Source organism: Epargyreus clarus, unplaced genomic scaffold (genome assembly GCF_041222505.1).
Source record: "Epargyreus clarus isolate Ecla_fem2 unplaced genomic scaffold, WU_Ecla_fem_2.2 ptg000033l, whole genome shotgun sequence".
In the NCBI taxonomy this organism is placed as follows: domain Eukaryota; kingdom Metazoa; phylum Arthropoda; class Insecta; order Lepidoptera; family Hesperiidae; genus Epargyreus; species Epargyreus clarus.
In genome coordinates, this window is record NW_027332238.1 from 6,285,090 (window position 1) to 6,309,543 (window position 24,454).

The following is a 24,454-nucleotide window of genomic DNA, read 5'->3' on the forward strand; positions in this document are numbered from 1 at the left end:
TCAAAATGTGTCATCATTATTATGTCTAAAACGTCTAAAATTTGCTGATAACACAGGAATTACACTCAATATTATCGACTTATCGACTCTTTTAGCCAACAAAGTTCAAAATGTATGAGTTTATTATGAATATGTCGACAATTATGTATAGTAATAGGAATAGGTCGGCCAGAAAGACCTTTTATCTATTACTATAATAAAATATGTACTACAATTTTATTTTCGATATCCAAAAACGCTTTTAATCCTTACTAATATTATAAATCCGAAAGTAACTCTATCCGTCTGGTTGTCTCGTCTTCACGCCCAAACCACAGAACCGATTTTAATGAAATTTTGTACAAAGATAGTCTGAGACCCGAGAAAGGACATAGGATAGTTTTTATCCCGATCTAAGATCGATTAATCGGAGAATCGATCTTTTGGACCCAAAACATCGATTATTTTAATCGATATTAGTAAGGATTAAATCGTAAACTATGCATTTGATCAAGTGATGATCTTTAGCAAAGGTGAAGGTTCGAATTTTCAGGTGTATGTATGTTAGTATGTTATTTTCTTTTAAACGCGGGCGAAGCCGCGGGCAAAAGCTAGTTTATAATAATACATTTCAAACAAAAATATTTGAAATAAAAATACTAAGAAACATAACTATAAAACATTATTTCGTTAATTTAGTACAGTCCGCGTAAAACTGCTAGTCCGCTCTGAATATAGAAATGAATCGCGTCGCCATAGCAGATTGTATGACTACACCTGCTCGCAACAACTTCAGAGCGGACTAGCAGTTTGGCGCGGACTGCAGCAGACTTGGCGTTTACTTTTTTTGTTGGTAATATTTATTGTCTTAAACATAACTTAATCAATTATAAAACTAAAATGGATTTAAATTATTTACTTTAAGATTCCTTAAAAATAATCATAAAACTTTTTTGGATTTTTTTAAGTCAATTAATTTACAGTACATTAAATTAAAAAAAAACTTATAAATAAACATAAAAAAATAAATGGCGACATCTGTCTGTGATATCAAAAATAATAATTGGCGATACGTATTTTATTTTTAAGTATATTTTAGCATTTTTAAGAATATCGTCGTAATTTAAAAAAAAATATTCTTAAGCGCGAATGAAGACATTTTTGGCATTATTCTGTCATGTAGATAATATTTGATCCTTGCCACAAACTCCAAACATCGTCAAGCGCACAAATGTGTGGACGCGTTGCAAGCTTGCGCGAATAAAAAACAAAGGTACTTCATTGGATCGCCTACAAACGCTTGCTACACAAACCAAGTCAAACGTTCTATCCCCACGTTCGTACTTGTAATGGTTTGTCGAGATTTGGCAAGCGTATGGACATTTGAATAGAGATACCTATTTCTTCAAAATTTGCCTTTTCCTTTAGTTTGACATTTGTCATTACTTTCCAGAATTTGATCCTTATTAGCGACATTATCTTATGATGGAATAATACAGGGTGTGTTTTTTTCCAAAATGACCTCGTTCGATAATCGATTCCCGGCTAGGGAAAATATTATTTAAAAAAACGAATAATGCAGTTTTAGTTTTCATCAAAATCGGCCTCGTAATGCCTTTCAGCATTTTTCACTCATCCTTATAGTTTCGGATTTGGCCCTGAAGGCCTATTTGAAAAATTCACCCTGTATAACTTGGTTATAGTTCGCGTAAAACAGCTAGTCCGCTCTGAATATAGAAATGAATCGCGTCGCCATAGCGATGACTAAACCTGCTCGCAACTTCAGAGCGGACTAGCAGTTTGGCGTTGACTATACTATATTTAGTTTTTTTACAAACTTGAAAAAAAAAACGAGGCTTTGTATTCGACCGCTGTGTATGTATGAAATATGTATATATACAGGGTGAATTTTTCAAATAGGCCTTCAGGGCCAAATCCAAAACTATAAGAATTTGCGAAAAATGCTGAAACGAGTTACGAGGCCGATTTTGATAAAAATTAAAACTGAACTTTCAGCATTTTTCCCTAATCGTTATAGTTTCGTATTTGGCCCTGAAGGCCCGTTTGAAAAATTCACCCTGTATATAAGTGTGTGTGTCCGCGATTTTCAATACACTTTAAATACAATACATTTAGTATAGTGTAATTGGTGTGGCATCGTTGGTCAGAGTTGCACGACGTACAGGGCCGCACTGAAAACCAGTCGCCGGAGTCTGTTATTTCTCACAGGCATCGGCAGAGACTGAGTGCGACCATTTTTGCTGCTATACTGTATCGTTTACGTCACGTGTTATTTTATTTGTTAATTTTTATTGTATCCTTTCCATTGTTATTATTTTCTTTTGTATGTTGTAACTTGTATAGCATGTAAAATAAATGGTTTCTTTCTTTCTTTCTTTCATCTGAAGTACATTACAAAATATTATTTTAAGTAATTAACTATTAATTAGTTTTAATGAGATCAATAATTAGGACGAAATCTAAATTATATAAACAAAATATTTTTTTGAAAATATATGGCCATACAAAATTTGTGATGACACCTGCTTCTGTTATAACAGCAGTGTAGCGCTGCTGTGTTCTGGTTTGAAGTGTGGCAAGGGAGACATACTTTTCCGGGGCGTTCCAGCTTAGTCCTCCAGTAGCGGCGCATCTGTGGCCGACCTATCGGAATCTCATCCTATCTGGGGTTGATTACAGATATGTATGTTGACAGCTTGACACCGCTATAATTAAAAAATACTTCCTACTTGAGAACTAAGTCGGAACGCCTCGCGTGCCTCACACACTTCAAACCAAACACAGTTTAAACAGGCAGTATTAAATGTGACATTGGTGCCATCAAACCACTGAAGCAAGTCTAATAGTATAACGTAAAACTGCTAGTCCGCTCTGAATATAGAAATGAATCGCGTCGCCATATTAAATTATATGACTACACCTGCTCGCAACTTCAGAACGGACTAGCAGTTTGGCACTATACTTGTCTAGCTTCGAACCCGGGACTCAGGGTCCTACAGTGACTGTAATGCTCCATCTGAGGACGTATATGTCCTAGCGACTTCAGTTCATCAACTTCAGAGCGGACTAGCAGTTTGGCACTATACTTGTCTAGCTTCGAACCCGGGACTCAGGGTCCCGCGGTGACAGTAAAGTAGTCGCAGGGCGGCTGCCGCCAGTCGAACACGTGGGTCTCCTTGTTGCAGTCCGGCTTCACCTGTTGCAGTGGCACTTCGGGCTTTATCTGTGAATTTGTACATTTAATTTATACATTACAATCTATTTCCACACAGTCCACCTGATGGTAAGTGGCTACTGCCGCCCATGGACATCTGTAATCAACCCCAGATAGGATTAGATATTCCTACCTGAGGTCGGCCACAGATGCGCCGCTACCCCTGAGGACTAAGCTGGAACGCCTCGGAAAAGTCTGTCTCCCTTACCACACCCTTCAAACCGGAACACAGCAGCGCCTAACACTGCTGTTATTAGACAGAAATAGGTGTGGCGGTGGTGCCGCCGGAGTCGAACCACAAAGGGTTCTACCACCTTCAAAATATATAAAATCGTGTCACAATGTTAGTTACCGTACTCTTCAGAAACGGTTATACTGATTTTCACCAAATTTTATTTATATTTATTTTTCCTTCACCGTTTTAAGCCAGTGATAATTAATTTCTAATACGCACATAACTTTACTAATCCGATTTGGGATTTGAACCTCGGACCCCTCCATCGAGAGGTCGAGTTTCTTAACCATTAGGTTATCTGCTGTGCCATTAAATTAAATAACATTCCCCTCTGCCACTGACCTTCGCTCTCCGCTGCAGCTTCAAATGCACCAACTTCACGTGTGTCCTCATCGCGGTCCGCTGAGTGAACTTGCGGCCGCACTCCGCGCACTCGAAGGGCTTCTCGCCTGTGTGTGTTCTCACATGGTTCACCAGCACACTCTTACCCTGGAAACGTTACAATATTAGTGTACGTGCCACACTTCTAGTCCGCTCTGAAGTTGTTGCGCGCAGGTGTAGTTAGAGCCAATGCGGTCGAACACAACTACAAACAGATACTCCGTACCAGCGTAAGGGCACACTAATGCAGCTATGTACCCGCGCGCGAGATCGGGGGCGGGGGGTGCCGGGGGGTCCCGCGCTGTCTTCGTTCCGCTAATACCTACAATTTGCTATTGCGACGTATCTCGTTCTTATATTCGGAACGGACTAGCAGTTTGGCGCGGACTATACTTTGTTTGTGTGTGTGTATGCGTGCGTGTGTGACTGCGTGCATGAGTGTCTGCGAGTGTGCTAGAAGGGACTTTAGACTTCGAGCCACTGGCGCCGACGTCGTATCATGTTATGTGTTATGACAAGTCTTTTAGAATTACGTGGTGCTTTGTTCATGTGTGCGTGTGTATTTGTGTGTGTGTGTGTGTGTGTGTGTGCAAGTACGCGTGCGTCTTTATCTTTTGTTAACGTGTGCGTGTCTTTCTGTATGCATGCATGTATGTATGTATGAGCCACTGTTGCGTCGCCGGTGTGTGTATGTTACGTGTGTTACGTGTGTCACGTGTGTTACACTCACCCGGAACACCTTCCCGCACGTGTCGCACACGTGTCTCGGCGGCGGGCGGCGACCGGCGTGAACAACGCGCGCGTGCTTCGCGAGCGACCCCGCCGTCGCGAGCGCCGCCGGGCACTGCGGACACCTAACGCCGCGGCGTGTGTTACGTGTGTTACATTGGTATGGTTCAGGGAGATACCACCGCTAATGCTATTTCTACTATTTAGTGGTGGTAGAACCCTTTGGGGTTCGACTCCGGCGGCACCACCGCCACATCTATTTCTACCTAACAACAGCAGTGTTAGGCGCTGCTGTGATCCGGTTTGAAGGGTGTGGTAAGGGAGACATACTTATCCGAGGCGTTCCAGTTTAGTCCTCAGTAGTAGCGGCGCATCTGTGGTCGACCTCAGGTAGGAATATCTAATCCGATCTGGGGTTGATAACAGATGTCCATACGGCAGTAGCCACTTACCATCAGATGGACTGCATGCTCGTCTTCTACTCCTATATTGCGTAAAAAAAATACTACCAGAATGTGTGTTACATGTGTTACACTGGTAATGATGTTTAGCTAGTATGGTTTAGGGAAGTATCACCACCATACTTTTATGTAATACTAAAGTAGGAGACAAGCATGCTGTCTACCTGATGGTGTGGCTACTGCCCCTCTTGGACATCTGTGAAAACCCCAGATAAATTTCTACTCCTATCTGGAATGCCTCGGGTAAGTATGTCTCTTTTAGAACATGAATCAAAGCGAAACACAGCAGCGCTTAACACTGCTGTTATAACAGAAATAGATGTGGCGGTGCCGTCGGAGTCGAACCACAGAGGGTTGTACCACCTTTCAAAATATAGGATTTTGCTTTACGAAACGTCTTGTGCCGTCACATAACGGCTAAGGTATTAGCTATAACGTTATATTACTTGTAACGTTATAACATAAATTATAACGTTAAAAACAGCACACTAAAATTATATTTTATAACGGATAGCACGTTATCATCAGCGCTATTATAACGATTGGGAATATTTAACTATAAATAAGTGTGGCGGTGTTGCCGCCGGAGTCGAACCACAAAGGTAAATAGAATTATGTATATATAATGTGTAAAATGTGTATGTAATCTTACCTATAAGCCCTAACGCCTTCGTGTTGTATTAGCGCGTGGTGCTGCAATGCCGGTTCAGTCTCGAAGCGCTTATCACAACGGATGCACTCGAATCTGCGACAAATATAACGTGTCAAATACTGCATCCACACACTTGGCAATTACTGCAAATTTTGTTATTTTTAACTATAAATTGTATTTTATTTAAAAATCATAATTTTTAACACAGCATGCTGTGATTACCCATAGATAAGTATAGATATCTCATCATCAACCCATTACTGTCCCACTGCTGGGCACGGGTCTCCTCTCAGAATGTGAAGGATTAGGCCATAGTCCTACGCGCTGGCCAAGTGCGTATTGGTAGACTTCACATACCTTTGAAAATTTTTTTTTAAAGATTTCTCAGGTATGCAGGTTTCCTCTTGATGTTTTCCTTTACCGTTTGAGCAAGTGATAATTAATTTCTAATACGCACATAACTTCGAATAATCAGAGGTGCGTGCCTGGGATTTGAACCTCGGACCCCTCGAGCGAGAGACCGAGTTTCTTAACCGCTAAGCTATCACTGCTTCAATATAGCGATAAATATCATAACGTGTCAAATACTGCATCCACACGTATGGAAGCAAGCGCTTGCGGCGAATTCCCTTTGATTTGCCGTTTTTGATTTGGTTTGCTGAAAAACCGATAGTCATTTGATCGGACAAGAGCTTGTAACACAAACCAAGTCAAACACTCTATCCACACGTTTGTATTTGTAATGATTTGTCGAGGTTTGGCAAACGTGTGAGCGGCATCACATATCTTCTTTATATATTGAAAATCATGAAGTTTGTCTGTCCGTTATACTTGTTCATATATAACTAAAAGATTATTGATCCCATTTATATATATAAAACTTGAATCAATACATTATATACAAAAAAAGTGAATATAAAAAAAACCATATTACATCATTACTTTACCATATCTATAATTCGATAATAAATATTAATTTAAATAAATAAAATAATATATTAATTTAAATATCAATTTTATAACGTAATACTTTAGCGTTTCGGTTACATATATTCCTTTTTATATTTTTTGCTCACACATAAATTATTTTAACATCAAAAAAACAAATATTATCTTACTTGAGACTCTGTGTGTCCTTATGTTTCAAACTTTTTTGCAAATGCTGTCTGAGCGTGTGGGCGGATTTAAATCTGTAAATAAAATATGTCATGTTTTGAAATTTTCCCTCTTACTGGAACATTTTCTTTTTTTATATAATATAGGAGTAGCAGACGAGCATGCAGTCCACATAATGGTAAGCTACTGCTTTATGGACATCTGTAATCAACCCCAGATAGGATTAGATATTCCTACCAGAGGTACAATTGGTCACAAATGCGCCGCTGTCCCTGAGGACTAAGTTGGAACACCTCGGAAAAGTATGTCTCCCTTACCACGAGGTTCGAAGGTGGTAGAACCCTTTGTGGTTCGACTCCGGCGGCACCACCGCCACACCTATTTCTACCTAATAACAGCAGTGTTAGGCGCTGCTGTGTTCCGGTTTGAAGGGTGTGGTAAGGGAGACAGACTTTCGAGGCGTTCCAGCTTAGTCCTCAGGGATACCGGCGCATCTATGACCGACCTCAGGTAGGAATATCTAATCCTATCTGAGGTTGATTACAGATGTCCATGGGCGGCAGTAGCCACTTACCATCAGGTGGATTGCATGCTCGTCCGCTACTCCTATTTTATAAAAAAAAAAAAAAAAAAAACACTTCAAACCAGAACACAGCAGCGGTTAACACTGCTGTTATAGAAATAGGTGTGTGTTGTTATATAGCGCGCGTTTGTTTTTATTATAAATCGCGTTTAATTATATATAGCGCGATTCACTGCTATATATAGCGCGCTATCCGTTACAACGACAACGTTACTGTTATAACGACAACGTTACCTGACATCGCACTCAACACAGTAGTACTCCTTCAAATCCGAGTGTTTCAACTGATGATGTTTGATCTGGTTACGAGTCCTGAACATCTTGCCGCATATGTCACATTTATAGTTCTTTATGCCTTGGTGGATCCTGAAATAGATAAAAAGATATACATAAAAATAATTATACTTTAAATACTATAAAATCACGCTAAAATCGCACAAGGAATCGTTAATCCTGATTCCTGAAGATCCTGATGAGGCGAATGGGATAAAATTATTAAAATCGTGTATTGTCATCGGTTCTTGATATTTGTTCATAATTTTAAATGAATCGGACCGTTCAAAGTGGGTAAAAATCGAGTTCAAAGATTCCGTTACATACATACATACATACAATCCAAGCTAATAAAAGCGTGGTAAAAATAGATATAAATAAATAAATATGACCAATGTTAAAATGTAATGAAAATCATAATTTGTTAAAAAGCGTTGCAGATGAGTATAACAACGCAAATCTACACAAACCGAGCCAAACGCTCTATCTACACGTTTGAATTTGTAAAGGTTTGTTATGGTTCGGCAAGTATATATAAGGCGGCATATAAGGCGTTCAGAAAACAAGATATAACACATAATATGGTATAGTCCGCGTAAAACTGCTAGTCTGCTCTGAATATAGAAATGAATCGCGTCGCCATAACAAATTGTATGACTACACCTGCTCGCAACAACTTCAGAGCGGACTAGCAGTTTGGCGATAACTAAATAATGTCATATAAATCTGTACTAATCTATACTTAAAGGTGGTACTTTAAAGGTGGTAGAACCCTTTGTGGTTCGACTCCGGCGGCACCACCGTCACACCTATTTCTACCTAATAACAGCAGTGTTAAGCGCTGCTGTGTTCCGGTTTGAAGGGTGTGGTAAGGGAGACAGACTTTTCCGAGGCGTTCCAGCTTAGTCCTCAGGGGTAGCGGCGCATCTGTGGCCGACCTCAGGTAGGAATATCTAATCCTATCTGGGGTTGATTACAGATGTCCATGGGCGGCAGTAGCCACTTACCATCAGGTGGACTGCATGCTCGTCTGCTACTCTTATATTATAAAAAAAAAAAAAAAAAAAAATACTAGACTAATATCTAAATTAAATCTCTCACAAATATGTATAAATATATGATCTCCCATATTCGCGGATACGAATGTATTCAACACTACATATTCGCCGAATATAGACGAATAAGCTCAAGTAGGAATCTGTAAATAACTTATTACGTTATTCACGGTAACTGTTACGGTAACGTCATTATTCGTCATTACTCGGCGAATTATTCGGCGAATGTTCGCGTCAAATTTACCGTGCTACTCACTGTTGGTGCTCAGCCAACGAGTCCTTGTTGATGAATGTCTTCCCACACACGTCACACTTGGGGCGAACACCGCTGTGATGGTTCCGCATGTGGCCACGATGGGTCTTGCTGTTGCTGTGGACGGCAAACGTGTTGGTGGTGTTTGATCAAATGTTTGGCAAAGTGACTTTTTTATTAGGATTAAAATAGCAATAGACATCTTTGCTGTTGCTGTGGACGGCAAACGTGTTGGCAGTATTGCTGGTGTTTGATCAAATATTTGGCAAAGCGATTTTTTTTATTAGAATTGACACAGCTATGAATATCTTTGCTGTTTGCTATGGACGGCAAACGTGTTGGCGGAATTGGTGGTGTTTGATCAAATATTTGTCGAAGTGACTTTATTTATTAGAATTGACACAGCAATGGACATCTTTTGCTGTTGCTGTGGACGGCAAATGTATTAACAGTATTGGTGGTGTTTGATCAAATGTTTGGCGAAGTGACTTTATTTATTAGAATTGAAATAGCAATGGGCATCTCTGCTGTAGCTGTGGACGGCAAATGTGTTAGCAGTATTGGTCAAATGGTGGTTGATCAAATGTTTGGCAAAGTGACTTTATTTATTAGAATTGAAAAAGCAATGGAGATATTTGCTGTTGCTGTGGACGGCAGTGAAAAAAAGCAGTGACATCCCAATGGTTTAAAAACTCGGCGTCACGAACGAGGGGTCCGGTGTTCAAATCCAAGGCACGCACCTCTGATTTTTCAAAGTTGCATATGTGCCTATTAGAAATTAATTATCACTTACTAAACGGTGAAGGAAAACATCGTGAGGAAACCTGCATACCTGAGAGATTTATAAAAAAGAATCTCAAAGGTATGTGAAGTCTACCAATACGCACTTGTCCAGCGCGGTGGACTATGGCCTAATCCTTCTCATTATGAGAGGAGACCCGTGCCCAGCAGTGCGACAGTGATGGGTTGATGAGGACAATTTATTTAACGACTTACTTAGAAACTTTCCCACATATGTGACACGTGAAGAGTGTCAGCAGTCCTTCGTGTTGCGTCCTGAAAACAAAAGATGGAATTATTAGATGATATGGATTATGGAGTCCATATGGAGCGCATCACTGATAGCACCAGCGTCTTGTACACGTAGTGGACAGAAAAAGTTAAAACGTGGGCCACGTTGCCTTCAAAAAAAGTTCCAAACACACAATTATAACTTTAGTCGTCACAGTTTAATAGGCCCATTTAGACAAATGCCATCGCTAGTCTCTAAGCATGTGATATACAAATCCATAACCAAAGAAATCGATTTGGCGCATCGTGGGCCATACTCGACCACGTCGCCTCCTCTACAAAAAGTGTCCCAAAAGTGCCTTAGAAACCAAATAACAAAAAACTGGCCCATCGTGGTCGACAATGGGCCAAGTAGCCTCCTCTACAAAAAGTGTTCCAAAAGTGCCTTAGAACCTAAAAAAAAAACAAAAAACTGGCCCATCATGGCCGACACTGGGCCACGTTGCCTCAATTACAAAAAGTGTTCCAAAACCTAAATACCAACCGAAAAAACAAAAATCTGGCCCATCGTGGTTGACACTGGGCCAAGTTGCCTCCTCTACAAAAAGTGTTCCAAAAGTGCCTTAGAACCTAAAAAGAAAAAAACTGGCCCATCGTGACCGACACCACTCACCGGTAGTGGTCGAGGATGGAGCCGCGGTCGGTCATGCGGCGGCCGCAGCGGGTGCACTCGTACCGGCGCGTGTGTATGAGCGCGTGCACTGACATGATGACGTCACACTGGGCCACACTGCCCCACTCACCGGTAGTGGTCGAGGATGGAGCCGCGGTCGGTCATGCGGCGGCCGCAGCGGGTGCACTCGTACCGGCGCGTGTGTATGAGCGCGTGCACCGACGCGCTGTACGCGCTCGGCAGGTACATCGTGCACAGCTCGCACTTGAACGGGCCGCGGGACTGTGGGCGAAAGAAAGGTGGACGTGAAGATCTTGTTTGTATGCTTATGTATTCACGTGTGTGTGTGTGTGTGGAGATGTGTTTGTGTGTCTATGTGTCGGAGAAAGCACGCGCGTTTTTGTTGTGTCACATACACAGTGAGTGAGTGAGCAGACGAGTGAGTGAATGAAGGAGTGATAGAAAGAGTCAGTCGGCAGGCGGTGTCAGCTCTGGTTTGGCCTTCCAAACCTGGGCATCAGCACACGCTACCAAGGACCCAAAAACCGCTTAGCTCCGAACCAATGCTGCCTCCCGTTCAACGAAGAAGGATATGGCGAGCGGCTACTTGGTTACCCCGAGAGTCGAGCCTTCTGGTCGCTGGCCAAAGCCGTCGAGAATATTTTTTGTCGGTCCGCCCCTGCGGAAACTAGATGATTCTCTGGCCCACACGGCAAAGGGGAAAAACGATCTTCTTGGTACCCTCTTTGCTTCTAACTCGACTTTTGATGACAGAGGGGCCACTTCGCCTACCATCCCGCGGTATGAGAGCTCTATGCCGGATATTCGCTTTACGCAGAAAGCTGTCAGGCGAGCTCTATTGTCCCTCGATGTCAAGAAGTCGAGTGGGCCAGAGAAAATCCCCGCGGTGGTACTCAGGACGTGCGTTCCCCAGTTGGCTCCCGTCTTAACGCGCCTATTCTCGCTTTCCTACACCACAGGACAAGTACCGTCTTCGTGGAAGGGTGCCCTTGTACACCTCATTCCCAAAAAGGGTGACCGCAGTGACCCGGCCAACTATAGGCCTATAGCGATAACCTCCCTGCTCTTAGAAGCTATGGAGCGTGTTATAAACACGCAGCTCCTTAGGTATATTGAGCTACACCAGCTGATCAGCTATCACAAATATGGTTTTCGCAAGGGCCGGTCAGCTGGTGATCTTCTAGCGTACCTCACTCACCGATGGGCACAGGCTATTGAGCGCAACGGGGAGGCATTAGCTGTAAACCTAGACATCGCTAAGGCCTTTGACCGGGTCTGGCATAGGGCCCTTCTCACGAAGTAACCAACTTACGGTCTTCCCGAGAGGTTGTGCACATGGACAGCCAGCTTACTGTCTGAGCGGCATATTAAGGTTTTAGTTGACAGGTGCTGCTCAGACACGAAGCCCATAAATGCTGGCGTGCCCCAAGGGTCTGTCTTATCTCTCACGCTTCTTATTCTGCATATCAATGATATGTTGCTACAAACCGGTAACATTCATTGATATGCATATGATAGCACGGGAGATGCTGTGTACACAGGCCGTGCGAACACTCGTGGAAAAAGTCAGGATCCGACTTGTTGGTGAAATCGAGAACTCTCAGGAGCGGGTCTCGGAATGGGGTCGACTTAACCTTGTTGAGTTCAACCCCACGAAGACACAAGTCTGCGCGTTTACCGCAAAATAAATCCCATTCGTCATAGCGCCCAGGTTCCAAAGTACCCCGCTCACCATTGGTAAAAGTGTAGGGATCCTGGGAGTTGACATCTCGTGTGACGTGCAGTATCGGAGTCATTTGGAAGTTAAAGCCAAGTTGGCTTCAAAGAAACATCCTGAACAGAGCCAAGGAGTACTTCACTGGGGGGCAACTGGTTTTGCTTTATAAAGCACAAGTGAGGCCCCACGTAGAAACTGCTCGCATCTCTGGGCAGGGGCGCCACAATATCAGCTTAACCCGCTTGACTCCGTACAGAAACGCGCGGTGCGAATCGTCGATGACCCAGCGATCTCTGATCGGTTAGAACCCTTAAGCCTGCAGAGGGACATAGGTTCCCTCTGTGTGTTCTACCGGCTTTACGATGCTGAGTGTTCTGAGGAACTGTTCGATCTGGTGCCTACGTCACCCTTTCTTCATGGCACTACTCGCCAAAGGATGAGGTTCCATCCACATCAACTGGACCCGTGGCGGTCCTCCACAGTTCGGTTTGCACTGTCATTTTTGCCGCGTACGTACTAAATGTGGAATGAACTTCGTCCTGAGGTATTCCTTCAGGACTATGACATGGGGCTCTTCAAGAGGTGTGTAAAAAGAGCTCTCCTTCAAAGCCGGCGTTGCATTGGCGACTCCTCTGGTGTTGCAAATGTCCATAGGCGACGGTGACTGCTTCCACCAGGTAGCCCGTCTGCCTTATCGTTAGGTTATATATAAAAAAAGGAGTGGTTGATTGGAGAATTGGGAGTGAGTGAATGGGAAAGTGGGAAAGTGACTAACTGAGGGAATGAGTGAGTGAGAGTGAACGAGGAAGTGAATGGGCGTACTAGAGAGTGAGTTAATGAGTGTGTGAGTGATTGAGGACGGGCCAAAGGTAGGTAGTAAACGAATATGTATGTTGGGTGTGAGTGAGCGAGTGAGGTGGAGAGAGAGACTAAACGAGCAAAAATGAGTGAGTGAGCGAAAGAGTATAGATAAGGAGCGAGAGTGTTAGCGCACGGGTCTTTATACTGTGTATATGCATATGCTGTCTATGCTGTGTATGTTTTTCGAATTGTCCCAATGATAGGCACGAGTAATAACTCACCGGACTATGTTTCTTCATATGATTCTGGAGTTTGGATTCAAAATTGAATCCTTTGAAACACAGATTGCATTGAAACGGAAACTTCAACACAGCCTTGCTCTCCTCCTACGAAGAAAAATTGTATTTTGTTGAAAACTCGGGCCACTCGGGCAAGTTTATCCATTACTCTCTTTAAAAAAAACAATATGTGCAAAGTTAAAAAATATAAAAGTACTTGGTACTTAGTTTACTAAGTATACCAGCAGTACTTTTATATTTCGGTCATGTAATTACTACAACATGCACCTTCAAAGCGTCGACCCTTTCTGTAATCCAATAGGTATCTATAGGAGGAGTGTACAACAGATAATATAAAAACTTAAATAGATTTTTATATCATTTAAAAGATTTTTTTATTAATTATTTTAATGTATATCTGGAGGCACGGCAGTGCCTCCGCCAAGTCGAGCCAAAAGAAGCGGCACGGCCGTACCATACTTTTCCCGAAGCGATTCGGCCCATTTTTGACCCCCTGTAACTTCGTTGCATATGAAGCTAGAAGCCTGAATTTTCAGGAGCCAAGCAAGGATTGTATAGACACGGTACATTTCGAATTTCATTCAATTTGAACCAGTAGTTTAAGAATTACAAGTAGTTAAAGTTCGTAATTTTGTCACTCACTCACTGACTGACTGACCGATCATCAAAAGTTTAAGGCACTTCCAGCAGACATAGAAGGTTGAAATTGAGAATACAATTAGTGTTTAGTATATAACTCATAGAAAAACTAAAATATTTTGCAATTTCTGTCCAGTTATCTAGATACACCAACTACATTAAATAACTTTGTATCCTATATAAGTTATATAGGATTACAAAGTTACATTTGCAGTTAATGAATCTGTGTTTCTGTCCGCGAAATGTACGAGTAGTAGGGGAGCCCATTATGTTAAATGGGTAGAAACTCGAGCGTCAATAGGACGTATACGATTGTGTAGATTACACGTTAGAGTGAAGAAAAGGTTGTGTGATATTTTTCGATTTACCGTGGGAATAGTTTCTAGATGATTCGAAAAATGTAAAAAGCAGAGTCAGACATACTCAAGGCGCGGCAGGTTAGTGATAGAGTATATATCTCTGATGCCGGAAATATGTTTATTTGCTGGTTTGCATAGGGGGACAGCCATACGAGAGGTAAAAATGGAAAAAAAAGTAACCAGCACATTAGATTTTCAAAGGGCATATGAAGTTACCCCAGATGAGTCCCCCATTCGAAAGACTGACGATTCGATTCGAAAGACTGTAACTCTTCGAAAATGGGAAAAAAAAGTTATCTTGACACACTCGAGGGCGTAATATTATTATACAGGAAATTCCAGCTGATGTTTTACTTATCATAACCCTTCATGTGACGATTTAGTGGAGGGGTTTTTTATACTGACGATTTGAAAAAAAAAATAGAATGAGAATATATAAAGAATAATGTATTTTCCATAAAATTTGCCTTTTCCTTTAGTTTGTTGTACACTATTACTTTCCAGGGATCCATGCTAATAAATGGCGCTATCAGATAGTGCATATTTTCTAGCATTATTTCCTTTGTATTAAAAAAAATACCGCACTCGAGTATGTCCAGGTATAGATTTTTTGCAACCTTATTACTCCCTAACGCCGCCCTCAAACCATCAGATTATAAATTTATTGTTTTCAGCATGTAATTAAGCTACTATAGATAATACGATTTTTTATTAATAGTCTGATGGACTTCCCTGGTTGAACCCCCCAAATGGATAGTTTAAGATACTCTATAGGATGTAAGGTATCTCCCATATCTTAATCTGCCGCGTTCGAGTCACTCTCGAAATCCCGTCTTGGGCTCCCCTACTATTATAGGCGACGTCAATTGTTTTTATCCTCGAGACAAAAGACGTTTTCAATTCCAACTTCAATTTAAATTCAATTCAAATAATGGGTGAAGTGCGAATCGAACTCGTACACTGAGGGTTCCGTACCACAAAAATATTTGTTTATTTTATTTTTATTTATACTAATTGATGTTATAGCAGCCATATAATGCATTGTGAACATTTCAAATGAAAAACGCTAAAAAATAGCAGGTCCTTATATGTTTGTCTCTGTAGTTCCTGGACTAAAAAAGGGTTACGATATCCCGTGCCTGTCGTAAGAAGCAACTACAAGGGGGCTTCCGGAGTTGGGAGTGGCAAGAGGGAGCTCGAACCGTCCAATAAGTGTCCCCGGGAAGGACGGCGGTATGTGTAGTCGCATACCGTCGTGAACACCGGATAGTTTAGGAGGAGCGAAAACTGTTCTCCCAGGGCAGAGCTCGATCGGGGCATCGCGCTTAAAGGACTTCTGTTACGTTCAGTCGGAGATCCCGGAGTTCTCCAACAAACGTTGAGGACGGCCACCGGAGGATTTTAGTGCGGCTAAAGTCCCACATAACCCGGCGTCACTCCCACGTCGTCGAGTACCTTTTGAAGATTTCCTCCTCATAAAGAAAAAGAAGGCTTTTTCTTTTTATTTTTAGTACTTATTGTTAAAGCGGCCACCATTATACATATTCCGTAAAATTTTTAAATTTCTATCTATTAAGGTTCCAGAAATAGAGCTCTATGTCAGACAGACAAACGGACAGTTTAGAAATAGGGTTCCGTTTTTACCCTTTGGGTATGGAACCCTAAAAAGTTATATAATATCAAAAACATTCCGAATTTCTGACAAATGTCATGAGAAAAAAACTAGATGTTACGGCTAATGTGCCTAAATCAGTTAAAACGCAGATAGCTTGCCCACTACCTAAAGTACAAAACGAAGATTGTATCAATTTTCACCCCTTGACGTCGACCCGTGCATGCCATGATGCGTCGTCGTGTCATGAATTTACGACAAACATTGTATATTTTCACGAAACAATATCGCTTTGCGGCACGATGTCGCTATGTGTCACGATACGTTGTCGTGTCGTAAAAAGGTATGTGTTTTAGCCCTAAGAACAAGTCTGAAAAGATGTTTCGAATTTTAACTACATAGTTAATCTGCATATTTTCTAGCTAATCTTAAGCCTAGTTAATGTGTATGCTAACGTATTCTACAATCTAACGGTAACATACACAAAATACAATAACTGTCGTGAGGTTAAGCAACTGTCACCGCATTATAAAATAATAATAAGTTTGTTTCCAAGGAAACAAGTGTTTAGGCAAATTTCGGCCTTATTGAGCATAAATAAATGTCTATGAAAATAATTTTTATATGTAAGCACATAAAAAATTACAATGTTCACAATAGAAAATCCCTAATAACTTCTAAACGGATTACCCTAATTACACAATTCCTTTTGCCCTATCCGTTTTAGACATAAACCTACCAAATGGCATTAAAGACAAACCAATATATATACGAACAAAAAATCATGTTTTCAACTTACGTAATATTAGGTACGTAACATTTCAACGCAATATTACAAAAATTTAGTTAAGTTCGTTTCAAATGATTCGAAATAGGAAACTACTATATAAATCGAGCTTAGATATCCACTTTATAACATATTCTTGCCATGATCACCAAAAATATCAGCTCCTAGTAGCTTGATAATTGATAGCCATAAAAAAACGAAAATCCACAGTTTAACGTTGAATTTAAACAACCGTCCATTGCACAATTAGGGTATTTTTTTTTGCTCCATTGCTTGTACAAAACAGTTACAAACGCGTGTCAGAAATGAACTGACAGTCGCGCACGTATGCGCTCGAGTCCCCCCGAGATAACGAGTCGGTAAGTGGTGTCTACGTGTGCGTTACTCCAGCCCACTTTGTATGAAGATTGACTTCTGTTAGTTTTTATTTTGTGGTAGTACCTACCCGGAAAAAACGTGGAAATTATTATAAGAAACCTTTTTAATATAAATAATTTTAAGTATGAATTTGTTAGCGGTGAGTAAACTTACTGAAAAAGGATTTACTGTTAATTTCTTGAAAAACGGTTGCACTATTAGTAACTCTATAGATATTATCATCGCAACTGGCCACAACGTAAATGGTATATATACAATTTGTCAAATCACCGATATGTAATTTGACAATGTCAAATAAATATTGGCATAGAAGACTAGCCCATATTAATCCGGAATATATGCGAATTTTAAAGAATATTATGACTGGTCTTGATAATGTGAACATTACCGACGGATATGACGACTAGTGAGAAACCATTTCCAAACCTCTGAACGCGAACGAACGACATACTGGAGATCGTACATACAGATTTATGTAGTCCCATGGAAGCTAGTTCACTCAACGGTTCAAGGTACATGTTATTATTTATCGACTATTATTCTCGAATGACACGATGAATGTTTATTTTCTAAAACATAAGAGTGAGTCTTTAAGAAATGTCAAAAATATAAAGTGTTGAAAAGGGAACTAGCAAGTCGAACAAATGTATGAGATCAGATGGTGGGACGACATTTTGTAATAGAGCTTTCAATATTTTCTTATCAACAAATGGAATTCTACATAAGAAGGCGATACTATATACCCCTAAACAAATTGTTGTGGTTGAAACAGCTAACAGAACTATTATTGTATATGCGAGAAGTCTAAAACGAATGTTATCATTATTAAATAAATATTTCATTTCATTTCAGAAGTCAGAAGTCTATTATAAATTGAAACTAATTTGAGCAAGGGCAGTAAATACTGTGGTTTATATCAAAAACCGGAGTCCGACGAAGTCAGTGAAAGATTACCAATGATTTTTGTCGGATATTCAGAAGAAAGTAAGGGATGTCGATTATTTAATACGAAGACACGTTAAATCCCAATAAATAAATAAATAAATCACAATCAGTAGAGATGTTTTTAGAAGATGTTTTTCCTGAGGATAACGGGCATAATTTCAGTTGTCAAAATAGTAACTTTTTTAGATTTAATTTATTGTCATGTTCGAATGAAAGTGATGATGAATGGCAAGATTATTTACATAACTACAAAGACTACCTAAACAATTTAATTGCCTTTAAAAAAATCTGTTGTTGAGATTCAACTAGTGGAAGGTACCGGAAAGGAAAAGAGTAGAAATATCTACAAAAAGGAATGAGATGCCATCAAAAACAATGCTTGTAAAAAGATCCAAGTCTCGCCATTCAATTCTTCTACCGTAAAAAGTCTTGAGATCTATGTAATACCAAGCCGGTAATGTATGCAGTCCCTACTTAAGGGACCTTCTGTCTTAAGGTATTATCTCACTATCTAACCTAACAACATCTCATGGGACCATACCAATATTAAAAATATTTTATGTTCTAAATAAATTGACGTGGCAATCGTACTAATGTTACCTGTGTGATGCGATATGATAAGATGAAAACACAATGTGACTTGCAGTACGATTGCCACGTTAATTTATTTAGAACATAAAATATTTTTAATATTGGTATGGTCCCATGAGATGTTGTTAGGTTAGATAGTGAGATAATACCTTAAGACAGAAGGTCCCTTAAGTAGGGACTGCATACATTACCGGCTTGGTATTACATAGATCTCAAGACTTTTTACGGTAGAAGAATTGAATGGCGAGACTTGGATCTTTTTACAAGCATTGTTTTTGATGGCATGTTTCTCTTCCTCTTCATTGTGGTACTTCATTTTCATTTTGCTTTTTAACTTATTGTAAAATTTAATAGTGGAAACTATAATTATTCCTCTGTTTGTATTATGTGCCATTTACCTAGGTTATATAGCATGTTTCTTTCCCAAATAACAAATACATAAATAAAGTAAAAAAAAACGACCCGATGTTAATAGCGTCGCTCGGGTGACTCGGGCATATTTCACACAATCCGATTATAAATATTGGTGTTTTTTTATAATGTACGATTACGAGAAGTTTCCTATCTGGGTTTGATAACGGATGTCCACGGGGGGCAGTTCTCCTATATAATAACTCAAAAACATACCTCTCTTTGCTTAATTTGTTCTTCGGGATTAAGGATGATAATTTTAATTTTAGTTGTGTCTATTTCCGCCGCTTTTCTTATTGAGCACGCCTTGGGCTCCGTACCGTCAGTTGGACCTTCGCTGCAAAATATTTACATTTTCATAGGAAGCAGTAATAGCCTAGTGGTTAAGATACCGCCTCTTGATCGAGGGATCCGAGGTTCAAATCCCAGGCATACCTCTAATTTTTCAAAATTATGTGTGTTTTATAAACATCAGGAAACCTGAGAAATCTTAAAAAAGTTTTCAAAGGTATGTGAAGTCTACCAATACGCACTTGTCCAGCGTGGTGGACTATGGCCTAATCCTTCTCATTATGAAAGGAGACCCGTGCCCAGCAGTGGGATAATAATAATTCCCTCACCTAAGCTCCTTCTCGAGTTTAACTTCTTTTCTCTTCTTTCCCTCCTTCAACTTCTTCTTCTTCTTAACTCTCTTCACTTCTGACTTTATAGTGTTCAACATATCATCATCTAATATTGAGGTTAGATCATCATCATTCGAATTTGTCCTAAAAATCAGTGAGAATTGTAAAGAACAGAACAAATAACGAATTTGTGTGTATGGTTGCATGCATATATGGCTGTGTGTGTTTATGTGTGTGTGTGACTGCATGCGTATGTGTGTATGCGTCTTTGACTGTGAGGGTGTGTGTGTTTGTGTGTATAACTGCATACGTATGTGTATGTGTGTATGCGTATTTAAATTTGCGTGTATGGCTGCATGCGCGTGTGTGTGTGTTTGCAGGCGCGTATGACTGTCAGTGTGTGTCTGCGAATGTTTGCGTGTATGACTGCATGCGCATGTGTGTGCGTATTTATATTGGCGTGTATAACTGCATGCATATGTGCATGTGTGTATGCGTGTGTTTGCGTGTATGACTGCATGCATATGTGTATGCTTTCATCATTGCTACCTGTACTCCTCGAGTGGTATGTTGTCGTCGACATCGGAGAAAACCGTCTCCTCCTTCACCGAGTCCACATCTTTGTCCAACGTTGGCTCCAACGGTATGTCGAAGTTCAACAGATTTGTATTTTGGTATTGCTTCGTGTGCTGTCAAATTATTAAAAATTTGAAAATTAGTGTCAGCTGTCACTTCAAAAATTGACTGTTTAAAATTTGAATTTTAAATGAAATTTTAATTTTCAAAGACACATTGGCATAAGTGGATAGTTATAGTCCGCGCCAAACTGCTAGTCCGCTCTGAAGTTGCGAACAGGTAGTCATACAATTTGCTATGCCGACGCTATTCATGTCTATATTCAGAGCGGACTAGCAGTTTTATGCGGACTAATACAAAATTTTACTATAATAATGTATATTATTAATAATTAATCTATTTAATATTTTGCCCATCAAGATCGTGACAATTTCTAATATGCAGAAATTGTCAAATTTCGACAAGACAAACTATTTTATTGTTTAATATTGAAATCCAAAATGAGCTGCTGCTATAGTCCACACCAAATTGCTAGTCCGCTCTGAAGTTGTTGCTACCAGGTGTTGTCATACAATTTGCTTTGGCAACGCGACTCATTTCTATATTCAGAGCGAACTAGCAGTTTGGCGCGGACTATACCTGAGAAAGAGATCTTTGATCAATCTCATTAGATTAGATTAGATTCCTATCTGAGTTTGACAACAAATGCATTACTAACCCTGAGAACTAAGTTACCCTTACCACACGCTTCAAACCAGAACATAGCAGCATTTAACTCTACTGTATGACTCTAATGTTTGACGACCGCGTGGCGGAGCGGTCACCACGCCGGTCTGACGCGCAATGGGTCCCGGGTTAAATCCCCGGCCAGACAGGTATCTAAATGATGAATTTAGATTTCTGTTTCTGGGTCTGGGTGTTTGTGTATTTGTCTCTGTGTGTCCACGGCACCCACGACACAGGGAATCCTAGTGTGGGGCTGTGAGTGTAGAAGGCGTGAGTGTAGAAAGCGTTTTGTTATATATATCTGTTAGATATAGGTGTGATGCGTCCACACCACTTAGGGTTCTACCACCTTGAAAGATCAAGTTTCTGTGCTTATTAATACTGCTGTTATAACAGAAATATGTGTGACAAAGGTGCCGTCACACCACATAGCGTTCTACCACCTGGAAAGAATGTCTGTTACCTCTAAAACACTATGGAAGCCGAGTTTGGACTTCCTCGAGTCGATGGCTAGTACATCCGTCGAACATAGCTGTGGTGTCTCATACTTCTTCAGTTCAGCATCTTGCGGGTCAATTGAGAACTAAAACAGAAGTATAAAGCATAGATTAGTAAAGATTACTCACTCCTAACAAGAAAATGTAAGTTTTGACAATTGAAATTGTCACTGTCATATATTTTCGTGTTTGAAAAATATTAAAACAAATGTAGTTTTTAGATCATTTACGAATGAAACGATATTTCTCAGCACTTTTTCTTGGATTTCGTGTTTTTGCACCACTTAACTGCACATGTCGCCATTGTTCCATAAATTACACCACGACAGCCATTAAATGGCTGACATATTTGTCAGCAGTTTAAGCCATTTAATGGCTTCCTTCAATAACAAGGCGATGAGATATCTACTCATGTATATAGGTATATTATTATTACCACGCTTTTATTAGCTTGAGTTGTATCAATGTATATAACGGAACCTTTGAACTCGATTTTTACCCACTTTGAACGGTCCGATTAATTCAAAATTTTGAACAATTATCAATAACAGATGACAATACACAATTTAAATAATTTTATCCCATTCTCCTCATCAGGATCGTCAGGAATCAGGATTAACGATTTTCCTTGTGCGATTTTAGCATGGTTTTTAGCATTTTTAACTATAATTATATTGTTACAGAATACACATTCTTTTATATACGGACAACTATAATCAACACCAAATAAGATTATATTCCTACCTGAGGCTGGCCACAAATGCGCCGATACTGCAACTAAGCTGGGACGCCTCAGAAAAATATGTCTCCCATACCATACTCATGTTCTACCAACTCCTAACACTGCTGTTATAACAGAAATATGTGTGGCGGTGCCGCCGGAGTAGAATCACAAGATTCTACCACCTTCGTACATACATATTATATTATAGTAAATATTAGAGATGCGCCGAATAGTGGTTTCACCGAATAACCGAATACCAAATAATATTTGGTTTAACCTGTACCAAACCGAATATTCGGCCGAATTATTCGGTTTACCATTTCTTTATTGTCAATTTGCCAGTTATGTGTGTTCATTCACACTTTAAAATGTTGATTTGAGTTTTAAAAATGAATACCGACTTTAGGTTTAAAATATATGTTGACTATACTATCTATAGATTAAGTAATAAATGTGTTGAATTGAGGTTTCAAAATAAATGTTGATTTGAAGTTTAATTCCTTTATTTTATTGGCTTTATTCAACATATTCTTCATAGGATTTGAGTTTGACTTATAATATAACATCATCAATTTCCGTACCATGAAATACTCAAACCGAATATATTCAGCAGCAAAACAGAATAATTCGGCCGAATACAAATATCAAAAAAGATGCCGAATACACCAAATACCAAACGAATATTCGGCGCATTCCTTTTAATTTTAATTTAATTTAATAATAATATAATTTAATTTAACTTTATTTTTGTGTAAACTGATGTCTTGTTTTCATGCTGTCTTTGCCTATAATTATTCTAGCACTTACCTTGTACTTTTGTGTATTGTTTAATTTAAAATGTAAAGGTGTAACGAATGTTGGCAACCTTTAATAAATAAATAAATATCCCTAGTAAATATCATCACATGATTCTAGTCTTACCGGTGCACATCTATTCAGATAATCGTTCAGCATAGCATGAGCGTAAAGTATCTTGCGTTTAAACCTCACAGACTTCAACAGGAGCACGGTACATTCATTGCAGAGGCACTGCGGCAGACCGTCTGACTCGGATACCTTTGTGCAAAATAGTTAAACATTAGGTTGATATGTATGATTTTAGTTGTTAAGTATGGTATATTTTTTTATAATATTACTTTAAGTAGTATGTGCACAGTCCATATGAAGATTTGTCATTGTATGGACATATGTAACAATTTTTTATTTTTTTATTTTATAATATAGGAGTAGCAGACGAGCGTGCAGTCCACCTAATGGTAAGTGGCCACTGCCGCCCATGGACATCTGTAATCAACCCCAGATAAGATTAGATATTCCTACCTGAGGTCGGCCACAGATGCGCCGCTGTCCCTGAGGACTAAGCTGGAACGCCTCGGAAAAGTCTGTCTCCCTTACCACACCCTTCAAAACGGTACACAGCGGCGCCTAACACTGCTGTTATTAGGTAGAAATAGGTGTGGCGGTGGTGCCGCCGGTGTCGAACCACAAAGGGTTCTACACCAATAAATCTCTAATCAATATCAAATAGGGCAATCTTACTTTAGGTAGACCACTTTGTTTTAAAGACTTTGCTTTAAAGGCTACAAAAAATTCTAAGTTAGTCTTTACTTAGAATTTTTTGTAGCCTTGCCTGGCCACATTTCAAACCAGAACACAGCAGCGTTACACTGCTGTTATAAGGTAACCAGTATAGCAGTGATGTCGCTATCGAATAACGAATTATTCGATCTCTAACGTAAAATAACACGTAATTTGTTCCATAAAGAGGTTATGTTTATATTAAGTTATTTCTAACTTTACCACTACAAAACCACAAAAAACTTAAAGTGCGTGTCTTATAAATACTAATTAAAAGCAATACTCACGATAATATTCGCCAGGTCGAATAAAAAATCACTATAATTGGTAATCAACTTCATATTACTTTTACTTGTTAAACAACACCTACAAAGGGACGTCGGCGGCTCATTCTCGCTTTTCATATTAAGATCTTCAGAGGGACTACCGATTTCCATGTTGCGTTTCACAATTTCACATATAAAATTTATTAAATAAGATACAATTTAGATTCCGTGGGTATATGATTCTGCTGCCTTTGTAAACAATATGGCG

At 39.8% G+C, this 24,454-nt stretch overlaps 1 protein-coding gene across 1 annotated transcript; it reads right to left on the bottom strand.

Moving 5' to 3' along the window:
• Positions 1–393: 393 nt before the first annotated feature.
• On the bottom strand, positions 394–24,454 carry LOC140755662 (uncharacterized). The gene is made up of 16 exons (XM_073090969.1): positions 24,208–24,454; positions 23,264–23,398; positions 21,585–21,704; positions 20,369–20,508; positions 19,817–19,963; positions 19,413–19,533; positions 13,457–13,561; positions 10,767–10,918; positions 9,949–10,008; positions 8,956–9,069; positions 7,606–7,737; positions 6,791–6,862; positions 5,673–5,765; positions 4,561–4,684; positions 3,792–3,938; positions 394–3,223 (listed from the first exon to the last, which is right to left on the bottom strand). Exons 1-16 carry the CDS (start codon positions 24,355–24,357, stop codon positions 3,110–3,112), a joined length of 1,926 nt encoding a protein of 641 aa, XP_072947070.1. The 5' UTR covers positions 24,358–24,454; the 3' UTR covers positions 394–3,109.